We start from the raw sequence: 12,397 nt of genomic DNA on the forward strand, positions 1-12,397 counted from the left end.
GACCAACAACATAGTCAACTTGAAATGGATAAATTTAATTCGCTCATGGAAAGCCCAAGAGGAGCAAACCAATAAAATTGAAACATCTGAATTTGAGGTTGGGGTCTCGTACGTTACAGAATGGGGAGGGCAAATTTAAAAAACATAAGACAGGATTTGGACAAAATCAACTGGGAGCAGCCACTTGTTGAAAAATCTACATTAGAGCAATGGGATTCAAAAAGGAAATAGGGAGCGCACATGGCAGCACTGTAGCACAGTGGTTAGCGCTTTGCTTCACAGCTCCAGGGTCCCAGGTTTTATTCCCGACTTGGGTCACTGTCTGGGCGGAGTCTGCACCTTCTCCCCATGTCTGCGTGGGTTTCCTCCCACAGTCCAAAGATGTGCAGGTTGGGTGGATTGGCGATGCTAAATTGCCCTTTGTGTCCAAAAAGGTTAGGTGGGGTTACGGGGATAGGGCAGAGGTGTGGGCCTCAGTGGGGTGCTCTTTCCAAGGGCCGGTGCAGACTCGATGGGCCAAATGGCCTCCTCCTGCACTGTAAACTCTATGATTCTATGTTCCCATGATAGTGAAGGGTGGGAGCAATAAGTCCAGGGAACCCTGGATGTCAAGGGATATCCAGGGTTGGATAAGGAATTAAAGTGTCTTAACACAGATACCGTGGGCTCAAAGTGAAGGTCCTAGAGGAACATAGAAAGTGTAAAGGATTACTTAAGAAAGGAATTAGGAGAGCAAAGAGGGAGCATGGAAAAGCACTGTCGGGTAAAATAAAGGAAAATCCAACAATGTTTTATATTTCGGGCAGGAGGTTGACCAGGATAAGAGTAGGGACCAATGTGTGCATGGAACTGGAAGATACAGGTGAGGTTTCAAATGAGTACTTTGCATCTGTGTTCACTACAGAGAAGGATGATGTAGGTATAGAAATCAGGAAGGCACATTGTGATTTGCTTGAACAACTTAACATTGAGAGGGAGAAGGTATGAGTAGTTTTACCAGGTTTGAAAGTGGATAAATCCCCAGGCCAAGTGAGATGTATCCCAGGCTGCTGTGGAAGGCAAGGAAGGAGATTGCAGAGGCTCTGACAATTTTCAAATCTTCTCTGGCCATAGGAGAGGTGGCTTGAGGACTGGAAGACAGGTAATGTGGTGCCATTATTCAGAAAGCAAATAGGGACAAACCAGGAAATTACAAGCCAGTGAGTCTATCTTCACTGCCAGGGAAACTACTGGAAAACATTCTGAGGGACAGAATTAATCTCCACTTGGAGAGGCAAAGATTAAACAAGGGAGAGCATGTCTTACAAATTTGATTGAATTTTTTGAGGAAGTGACTAGGTTGTAGATGTGGATAGTGCATTGATGTATTTGACATGGAGTTTAGTAAGGCTTTTGACAAACTCTCACATGGGAGGCTGATGCTGAAGGTAAGAGCCCAGGGGATTCAGGGCAAATTGGATCCAAAACTGGCTCAGTCATAAGAGGCAGAGGGTGATGTTTGAAGGTTGTTTTTGTGCCTGGAAGCCTGTGTCCAGCGGTGTTCTGCAGGGATCAGTGCTGGGTCACTTGTTGTTTGTAGTACACATTAATGATCTGGATGTGAGCGTAGGAGGTATGATTAGGAAGTTCACAGCTGACACAAAAATTTGTGGTGTGATAAATGGTGAGGAACAAGGCTTTAGATTACAGGACAATATAGACGAGCTGGCTAGATGGGCAGAAGAGGGGGCAGCAGGGTGGTGCAGTGGTTAGCACTGCCATCTCCCGGCACCGAGGACCCAGAAACTATCCCGGCCACATTCCAGAAATTCACTCCCTTTCTGATAGGTGCTTGTCTGCCTCTCCCAATCTGTGTGTCAGTTATAATCCCCCCATTAATACTACTCTGCCTTTGCTACACACTTGCCTAATTTCTGCCTTGATACAATCTAGCCCCTCAGAACTGCCACCAGGGGGTCGATACACAACATCCATTACAGTTTTAGATTGTTTTCTTCCTCAGTTCCACCCCTGTTGTCTCCACTGGATGCTTTCCCCTCATTGTTTCCTCCCTCACCATTGAGGTGATAGTATTTCTGATCAGTAAGGCTGATCCACCCCCTCTGCCATATTCTCTGTCCCCCCCTGTAAACTTTATAACCGGTATATTTAGTTCCCAGTCCTGACCATCCTGCAGCCAAGTCTCTGTAATAGCGACAACATCATAATCTTCAACTTGCATTTACGCCTGCAGCTCGTCTAGTTTATTCCTTACACTCCGTGCATTTGTCTACAGACCTCTTAATCGGGCTGTTCCCCCTGACCGCTCCCTCAGCACTGCTTCTTTGTTATTTGCTTGTTTGTTATTTGCTTCTTTGTTATTTGCTTGTTTGTTATTTGCTTGTTTGTTACTTTTCACTTTTGCTTTAACCAGTATACTACTTGTAGTTTTGTCATTAGCTGCAGTTCCTGACGTTAGGTTCCTGACTACCTCCCTATTTATCCTTTCCACGTGGACACTGGTTCCAGATCGGTTCAGGTGGAGACCGTCCCAATGGTACAGATCCCTCCTGTCCCAATACTGATGCCAGTGCCCCATGAAATGGAACCCCTCTTTCCCGCACCACTCCTTTAGCCACGTGTTTACTTACCTAATTTTCTCATCCCTATGCCAATTTGCACGTGGCTTGGGGAATAATCCAGAGATTATAACTCTTGAGGACCTGTTCTTTAATTTTGTTCCTTGTTCCTGATATTCCCAAACAGGTCCTCTTTCCGAGTCTTGCCAATGTTGTTTGTCCCAATGTGGACCACAACAACTGGATCCTCCCTCTCCAATATCCTTTCAAGGCGGTTAGAGATGCCCCTCACCCTGGCACCGGGCAGGCAACATACCATGTGGGACTCTCGGTCCTGCTTCCAAAGGATGTTATCAGTTCCCCTAATTATAGAATCCCCGACAACTACCACTTCCTCCCCCCGCTTGAATGGCCTCCTGTACCAGGGTGCAGTGGTCAGCCAGCTCATCCTTCCTACAGTCACTGCTCCGATACCCTGCCCCTCCGAGTCCGCTCCCTGGAGACTCAGCTGTGAATCCGCGAGATAAGGTTTCTGTACTCACAGCTCCGAAACTCCGTCCCTCCGAGTCCGCTCCCTGGAGACTAGGTATGGGGAATAGGTGTATAAGGTTCTGGTCTGACCCCATTTGGAGTATTGTGAGCAGTTTGGGGACCCGTATCTAAGGAAGGATGAGCTGACCTTGGAAAGGGTCCAGAGGAGGTTCACAAGAAGGATCCCTGGAATGAAGAGCTTGTCGTATGAGGAATGGTTGAGGACTCTGGATCTGTTTTCGTTGGAGTTCAGAAGGATGAGGGGGGGTCTTATTGAAACTTACAGGATACAGCGAGGCCTGGATAGAGTGGACGTGGAGAGGATGTTTCCACTTGTAAGAAAAACTAGAACAAGGGATTGTTCTAAAACTAGAACAATCTCAGTCTCAAGGAACGATCCTTTAAAACAGAGATGAGAAGGAATTTCTTCAGCCAGTGGGTGGTGAATCTGTGGAACTCTACCACAGAAGGCTGTGAAAGCCAAATCACTGAGTGTCTTGAAGAAAGAGATAGATAGGTTCTTGATTAATAAGGGGGTCAAGGGTTATGGGCAGAAGGCAGGAAAATGGGGATGAGAAAAATATCAGCCATGATTGAATGGCGGAGCAGACTCGAGTGGCCTAATTCTGCTTCAATGACTTGTGGTATTGGAGCCGCGGTATTGGGAATGAGAGAACAAAGAATGGTCCAAAGAAATTAGAATTATCTGTTCTGAATTTCTATCCTGGACTGAGTGTTGACTTTTGTAAACTCCTTTTACAGATATTACAAAAGGAGGAATTTATCTGAGATCTCAATTGTCACGTCTCGGTCTTACAGAGTCACTCGATACCTTGGGATCTGAGTATCATCGGCCTTTGAATGTAGAAGGAGAATTGTTTACCCGATCTGTCGGCATCAAAACATTTTAAACATCCGTGTGACTGGAAAAGCACCGAGACACACACGCCCGAGTGAGAGTGTTCCAGAGCACTGACTGTGGAAAGAACTTTCACCAGTTACACAGCCTAAAAAAAACATCACACCATTCACAGCGGGGAGAGACCGTTCTGTGTGTGGACGAGACTTCATGTCCAACATGGACAGACACGAGGAGATGCAAAACATGAGGAAACCGTGGAAATGTGGGGACTGTGGGAAGGAATACAGAATCCCATCTCAGCTGGAGATTCATCGACGCATTCACACTGGGGAGAGGCCGTTCATCTGCTCTGTGTGTGGGAAAGGGTTTACTCAGTTCTCCAGCCTGAAGAAACACCAACCAGTTCACACTGGGGAGAGGCCATTCTCCTGCTCTCAATGTGGGAAGGAATTCGCTGAGTTATCCAACCTGAAGAGACATCAGCGAGTTCACACTGGGGAGAGGCCGTTCACCTGCTCCCAATGTGGGAAAGGATTCACTCAGTTATCCACTCTGTGGATACATCAGCGATATCACACTGGGGAGAGGCCATTCTCCTGCTCTCAATGTGGGAAAGCATTCACTCAGTTATCCATCCTGAAGTCACACCAGCGAGTTCACACTGGGGAGAGGCCATTCACCTGCTTTCAGTGTGGGAAGAGATTCACTCAGTTCTCCAACCTGAAGTCACATCAGCGAGTTCACACTGGGGAGAGGCCATTTGCTTGCTCTCAATGTGGGAAGGAATTCGCTGAGTTATCCAACCTGAAGAGACATCAGCGAGTTCACACTGGGGAGAGGCCGTTCACCTGCTCCCAATGTGGGAAAGGATTCACTCAGTTATACACCCTGCGGATACATCAGCGAGTTCACACTGGGGAGAGGCTGTTCAGCTGCTCTCAGTGTGGGAAGGGATTCACTCAATTCTCCAGCCTGAAGTCACATCAGCGAGTTCACACTGGGGAGAGGCCGTTCACCTGCTTTCAGTGTGGGAAGGGATTCACTCAGTTCTCCACCCTGAAGTCACATCAGCGAATTCACACTGGGGAGAGGCCGTTCACCTGCTCTCAGTGTGGGAAGGAATTTCCTCGCTTATCCACCCTGAAGAGACACCAGCGAGTTCACACTGGGGAGAAGCCTTTTAGCTGCTCTCAGTGTGGGAAGGAATTTCCTCGCTTATCCAGCCTGAAGACACACCAGCGAGTTCACACAGGGGAGAGACCATTCATCTGCTCCCAGTGTGGGAAGGGATTCAGTGATTCATCCTCCCTGCGGACACATAAGCGAGTTCACACTGGGGAGAGGCCGTTCACCTGCCCTCAGTGTGAGAAGGGATTCCCTCGGTTACCGGACCTGAAGAAACACCAGCGGGTTCACACTGGGGAGAAGCCATTCACCTGCTCTCAGTGTGGGAAGGGATTCACTCAGTTATCCAGCCTGCTGAGACACCAGCGAATTCACACTGGGGAGAAGCCATTCACCTGCTCCCAGTGTGGAAAGGGATTCAGTGATTCATCCAATCTGAGGACACACCAGCGAGTTCACACTGGGGAGAAGGCAATCACGTGCTCTGAGTAGGGGAAGGCAATTAGTGATCCATCCCACCTGCAGACACAGCAGCGAGTTCACACTGGGTAGAGTCCATTCATCTCTCAATTTGGGAAGAGAATCCATGATTCATTGCACCTGATGAGAACCAACAAGTTCCCAGTTGATTACAGGGGTTGGTTTCTGCTCTCAATTACATCCAGGACTGCATTTTGTTCATTCTAACTGTTGGTCAATGGGGAGGGTCGCAGGTTTCTTTCTGCTGGACTTGGCAGTCTCACGGCTTTGTCTCCAGTGGGCTGATGCTCTGCGAGCCTTGTTGCGACTACCTTGTTTTAAATTTCACAAGGATCACAGAGTGAAGCGGTGTTTGGAAGTTAGAAGATATTTAGTTTGCATTTCTGTTTGGATGCCCCCCAAATCCTGCCACATTGCCATGAAGATGGGCCCTGGTGGTTACATGTTTTTTCTGTTTAATTTCTCTGGGTGTTTCTCACAGAAGAAAACTATCATGGTATGGGAGCAAGTTGTCTGAGGTGGACTGGGAAACCACATTAAATGGTATGATGGGAGACTGGCAATAGCTAATATTTAATGAATTATATATCTACCAGGGGGGTCAGTTAGCTCAGTTGGCTGGATGATTGATTCATGATGCGGAGGATAGCAGGGGTACAACTGTTGTACTGGCTGAGGTTATCCATGAAGGGTCAACCTTCGCAACATTGCTCCTCGCCTGAGGTTTGGTGTCAGTCTCTGCTTTAAACACACTCAGTGACTGAGCTCCCACAGCCCTCTGGGGTAGAGAATTCCAAAGATTCACAACCCTCTGAGTAAAGAAATGTCTTCTCCGAGACCGGTCCAAAGTGGCTTCCCCCTTATTTTGAAATTATGTCCCAGGGTCTAGACTCCCCAACCAGGTGAAACATCTCACCTGCATCTCCCCTGTCTATTCCTTTATGGGTTTTGTAAGTTTCAATGAAATCCCCTCTCATTTCTTGAAACTCAAGAGAAAAGAGGCCCAGTTTCCCCAATCTCTCTGCATAGGACAGTCCTGCCAAACCCAGAACAAGTCTGGTGAACCTTTATTACACTCCCTTTCTGGAAATAATATCTTTCCCAAGGTAAGGGCAGTAAAACTGTGCTCAGTTATCCAGCTGCAGCCTAACCAAGGTTCTGTACAATGGGTATATTTATTTTTCAAAACAATTTAGAGTACCCAATCCTTTTCCAATTAAGGTGCAATTTAGCGTGGCCAATTCATCTATCCTGCACAGCTTTTTGGGTTGTGGGGGTGAGACCCACGCTGACACAGGGAAAATGTGCAAACTCCACACAGACAATGACCCGGGGCCAGGATCAAACCCGGGTCCTTGGCGTCGTGAGGCAGCAGTGCAACCACTGCGCCACCGTGCTGCCCTGCAATGGGTATATTATGGTCGGTCTCACGATTTGTGCTTCAAGTGGGCTAATGCCCCTTGAGCCTGGGGGAGCACATTTCCACTGAAATAATCCTCAGAAGCTGATGAAGGACATTTAAGAATAATAAACAGTGTTTCCCCCCACTACAGTTGGATCTAAAATAAATAAGTTTGTTTCTGTTCCATTGAGTCTACAGCACAGGGCCAGGCCAGTCGGCTCAATTGGTCTCTGTCAGTATTTATGCTCCACATGAGCCTCCACCCACCCCTCTTCATCTCCCCCATCAGCATATCCTTCTATTCCTTTCTCCCTCATGTATGTATCTCGCTTTCCCTTCAATGTATTCATGCTGTTCACCTCAAACACTCACTGTGGGTTCCCCGTTCTCACCACTCGCTGGGTAAAGAGTTTCTCATGATATCCCTATTGGATTATTGAACCCTGAAAATGAATTGAAAATGTGCTCAGCATTTATAAAAAAAATGGATGAATGGTCAGCGTGGATAGAGATAAATGTGTGTGTCCTGATAGACATTAGAGAGACTTGGTCGAAAGGTAACCAAGGCTGGGTTCTGAATATTGAAGGGTATTTGACATATCGGAATGGTAGGAACCTGGGAAGATGTGACTCAAAGTGGCTCCTGTTAATTAAGGATGGCATTATTTTAGTACTGAGAGACCACCTGCGCCTGAAGTATTATTGTGTCAAATCGGTTTGTGTCGAGATAAGAGATAGTAATGGTTTTGAATTCTCTTGTGGGAGTAGTAAATGGCCCTCCTAACAGTAATTACACTCTAGGTAGAGTGTATAGGAAAGGATAAATAAGGCTTTAATTAATGGGTGACTTTAATCAAAAGTAGATTGGGAGAATCAGATTGGCGAAGACAGCCTGGAACATGGTTAGTAAAGATTTTTGGGGAGAATTTCTTAGAGCAGCTCCTTCTAGAGCTAACCAGGGAACTGTCTATCCAAGACCTCAATGTTCAGTGAGACAGGATTAATCAATAAACACATTGTGATGGAGCATCGAGGTAACAGTGATCATAATATTGTAGGAAAGTCCATGTTTAGTAAAAATAGTTTTGTTTTAGTTATGTTCAGTTATCTTTGAAACAAAGTGTATAAATCAGTTCACTCAATTTGGTACCGCTCCATGTGAGTCTCTGTCTTCAAGTGAACTCCTCCTTGACTGAAATTATCCACAAAAGCCGATGTAGGACATTTATTTTATCCTGGACAGTAAATAGTGTTCCCCCCCCCCCCCCCCCCCCCACTACAGATATATCTAAAATAAATACATTTGTCTCTCTCTGTTAGGGGATACATGTGATGTTTCTTGTAGTTTAATTGTGTCAATGCTGGAGAAATTATATGTCTTAAATTGTATTCACTTTTTAACTTAAAGCAAAATAGTCACTTTCTTTCAAAGACATTCTGCATTAGTTTTATTATCAGTTCCTGCAATGGTGTGGTAGTTATGTAGTTTCTGTGACTTTTATTTCTTATGAATGTGTAATTTATGAATAGAAAAGGTATTTTGTAATGTGTATCTTGCTGCTTGAACTTCACACCAATCACCTTTATGGATTTATTTTCTACGTTCTATAGTAATTGCTGTATTAGTTTAAGTTTGTGAATCTCTTGTAATTTTAGTTATTTGTATTTAAGTAACTTGCTTCAGTCATTGGCAATCACTGAGATATTACACAGCACCCGAGATGTATCATCTCAGCATGTTGGCACAGTGGTTAGCACTGCTACCTCACAGCACCAGAGACCCGGGTTCAATTCCCGCCTTGGGTGATTGTTTGGAGTTTGCACTTCCCCCCCCCCCCCCCTGGTGTGTGTGGGTTTCCTCCGGGTTCTCCAGTTTCCTCCCACAGTTTAAAGGTGTGCAGGTCAGGTGGATTGGACGTGCTAAATTGCACCTTAATGTCCAATGAAATGTTAGTTAGGTGGGGTTAAGGAGATGGGGCGGGGGAGTGGTCCTAGGTAGGGTGCTTTTTCAGAGGATCAGTGCAGATTTGATGGGCTGAATGGCCTCCAGCACTGTAGGAATTTGATGGTATCAGTTGGGACGATGAGGTGACAAACATCAACCATGAGGAAGTGACACCACACATCTTCTTATTACATGTATGTTGGTACCTTGTGGTGCCTTGTTATCTTAGCGGTAAAGCTATAAAATTAATAAAACAGCAGGGGACAGCAATAAAGAAAAGGATGTTACCACAAGTGACTGAGATCCTGGGTAACCAAATCAGAGGGAATTGACATCAGCAAGGTGACTGAGTTAATGGTAAGTGACATCAGCAAGGTGATTGAGTGAATGGGAAGTGACATCAGCAAGGTGACCAAATTAATGAGGAAGTGACATCAGCAAATTCATAGAATGCCCACAGTGGAGAAGGAGGTTTTTCGGCCCATCGAGTTTGCACCGGCCCTTGGAAAGAGCACCCTACTTAAGCCCATGCCTCCACCATGTCCCCATAACCCTACCTAACTTTTTTGGACACTAAGGGGTAATTTAGCATGGCCAATCCACCTAACCTGCACATCTTTGGACTGTGGGAGGAAACTGGAGTACCTGGAGGGAACCCACGCAGACTCTGGGAGAAAATGCGAACTCCACACAGACAGTTATCCGAGGCCGGAATTGATCCTGGCCCCTGGAGCTGTGAGGTAGCAGTGTTAACCACTGTGCCACCGTGCCGCAGATGACTGAGTTACTGGGAAGTTAGATCAGCAAGGTGACCAACATCCTTCAGAGACCAATCAGACATTGATCGTGCACAATTTAACTCATCAGGGACTAATCATGTGCTGCTTCAGCCAATCAGAACTGCAGGATATAACTGACCATGCGTAAAGAAGCAACTGCTAGAAAGGGTTAATGAGCTACAATTCTCTGGAGCTCGGTGCGCAAGAGAGACTTCAGGCAACAGAACAAGAGACAGCACCGCTCACACCCGGAGGTGGAGAGCTGGTGATCCAGAGAGAACAGACTGATCCACTGTCTGTTAAGTATTGTGGTTTGGTTTTGTATTTATTAAAATTAACCTTTTTTGAAAATGTTTTTTATTGAGTTTTTGGAATACAAAACAGATATAAATATGAACAAAGTGTGGGAGTTAAACAAGAGAATATACAAGAAGTAAAATTAGAACTATTTACACTAAGATCGGTTTTGAGTATTTACATAAATACATCAGTTTCCCCTTCTTTTATTCTTACAACGTTGCCATGGTGACTGTGTTCCCCAACCTTTTGCTCCCCATCGATTTTCCTTTTGCCCTTTTTCCCTTCCTGCCCCCCCCCCCCCCCCGTGCCGCTTGGTTCCTTTGTTGGGCTTGGCTGAGTACTCTGTTTCTCCCCCCTCCCCGGTCTGGTTGTTAGTATTGTACTCGTCTATTGCCTGTGACGTTTTTGCGCAAAAAGCCTAGTCGGCCTGGAGGGCCGTGTCCAACCTCCATGAGGAGTGTTGGGCACAGCTGTCTCCAACCTCACATCCATATAATGTGGAGCATGGTCGGAGATCACGATCGTGGAGTATCCCGCCCTTACTAGCCCTGGAAGCACCAATTTTCCCACTACAAAGAAGTCGATCCATGAATAGACATTATGTACTTGGGAGAAGAATGAGAACTCCTTCACCCCTGGGTGGCTGAATCGCCATGGGTCCACCTTCCCAATCTGCTCCATGATTATGCCGACTTCTTTTGCCAATTTGGAGGTCTTTCCCGTTATGGGGTTCAACATGTCCGTCCGTGGGTCCTGTACACAGTTAAAGTACCCCCCCCCCCCCCTCCCGCCCATGATGAGCTGGTGCGTATCTATGTCGGGTGTTTCCGCCATGGTCTTCTTTATAAAATCCGTGTCATCCCAGTTGTGAGCGTACATGTTGACGAAGATGACTGGTGCCCCATCCAGGACACCGCTAACCAGGACGTACTGTCCCCCTGGGTCTGTAACCGTCCTTGTCACCGTGAACATTGTCCTCTTATTTAGCAAAATGACTACCCCCCTGGCCCTCGTCCCATAGCAGGAATGGTAGGTCTGTCCCACCCAGTCCTTCCTTAACCACAGCCGGTCCTGCTCCCTCAGATGTGTCTCTTGGAGGAAGACTACGTCGGCTTTCATGCTTTTCAGGTGGACAGAGACTCTGGATCTTTTCACTGGGCCGTTAAGTCCCCCAACATTCCAGGTGACTATTTTGTCCCTCTGCTCCTGTGGGATCAAACATACTTACCTGGTGGTCGGGCCCCTGCGCTCCGGGGTTTCCCTTTTCCAGCGGACATCCAACATGGCCGCCAACTATGTGCACGCCATGTGGGTGAGCCCCTGCTATCCAGGGTTTCCCTTTGTCCAGGGACCCTCCAAAGTGGTTGCTTGCAAAGCCATTTTGTTCCAAGTCGCCACATGTGGCCTGTTGCAGCCGGTCTAATGCCTTCCATCTTTCTACACCTATTTCTCCCTTCCGGTGTCTTCTTCTCCTCCCTCCCCCCCTCCCCAATCTTCTCACCCGCACACACCTACCTCCATTCCGTAGCTAAACCTTCCCCCTCCCTGCTGTTTGCTCCCCTGATTATCCCTCCGTGCCCGTTATATGCCTGACCCCATCCCGGGGCCAGGCGCCATCCCCCTTGTGGGAGACGCACCGCAGCCTCTCCTGCATGAATCCCAGTGCTAGCTACCTTGCTAGTGTGGTGCCCCCTCCTGGGAGTTGTTTCACTTCCTCCTATTGCCCGATTTCTGGGCTTCCTGTCCGCCATTTCCCTGTGCTTAGCTATACTTAGATCATCCTTCCTTCTCTTGTTGCTCTCGTCTCCAAAACGGGGCAGTGTTCACCCGTGTGAAGCGGTCTCTGTGGCAATGGTCTCCTGTTGGCGGTACAGACTGTAAAAGGGAGAAAGCTTTTTTTTGTTAAAACATTGCTTTATCAAAGTCTCATTCTGCGGGCTCTTCATTGCTGCCCCTGCTGCCATTTCTCCAGTCTGTTCTCTGCGACGAACGTGCCAGCGTCTGCAGGGAGCGTGAGAAAGTGTTCCCTGCCTTGATACATGACCCAGAGCTTGGCTGGGTCCAGCATTCCAAATCCTACGCCGTTTCTGTACAGTGCGGCCTTCACTGTGTTAAACTCGGCCCAACGCTTGGCCAGGTCAGCCCCAATGTCCTGGTAGATCCGGATCTTGTGACCTTCCCGGCTGCAGTTTGTGGACTGCCTGGCCCAGCACAGGATTCTTTCCCGGTCATGGTACCGGTGCATCTTGCCGATTATCGCCCTCGGCTGTTCCCCGGTTTGCGCTTTGGTCGGATCGATCGGTGTGCTCTGTCGATTTCAGGTGGGTTGGAGAAGCTGTCCCTTCCCAGCAGGTTACCCAGCATTTGGGCCACATAGTCTGTTGGGTTCTGACCTTCGCTCCTCTCCGGTAGGCT

At 47.4% G+C, this 12,397-nt stretch overlaps 1 protein-coding gene across 1 annotated transcript in view; it reads left to right on the plus strand.

Annotated features, from left to right (window-relative positions):
- The window catches only part of LOC140418044 (uncharacterized), a 91,649-nt gene extending 82,859 nt beyond the window's left edge, over positions 1 to 8,790 (plus strand). The window contains 1 exon segment of the mRNA XM_072501471.1: positions 4,075 to 8,790. Coding sequence (XP_072357572.1) covers positions 4,075 to 5,568 — 1,494 coding nt within the window. The 3' untranslated portion in view covers positions 5,569 to 8,790.
- The last annotated feature ends 3,607 nt before the right edge of the window (positions 8,791 to 12,397 follow it).

Source organism: Scyliorhinus torazame, chromosome 5, assembly GCF_047496885.1.
Source record: "Scyliorhinus torazame isolate Kashiwa2021f chromosome 5, sScyTor2.1, whole genome shotgun sequence".
Classification (NCBI taxonomy): domain Eukaryota; kingdom Metazoa; phylum Chordata; class Chondrichthyes; order Carcharhiniformes; family Scyliorhinidae; genus Scyliorhinus; species Scyliorhinus torazame.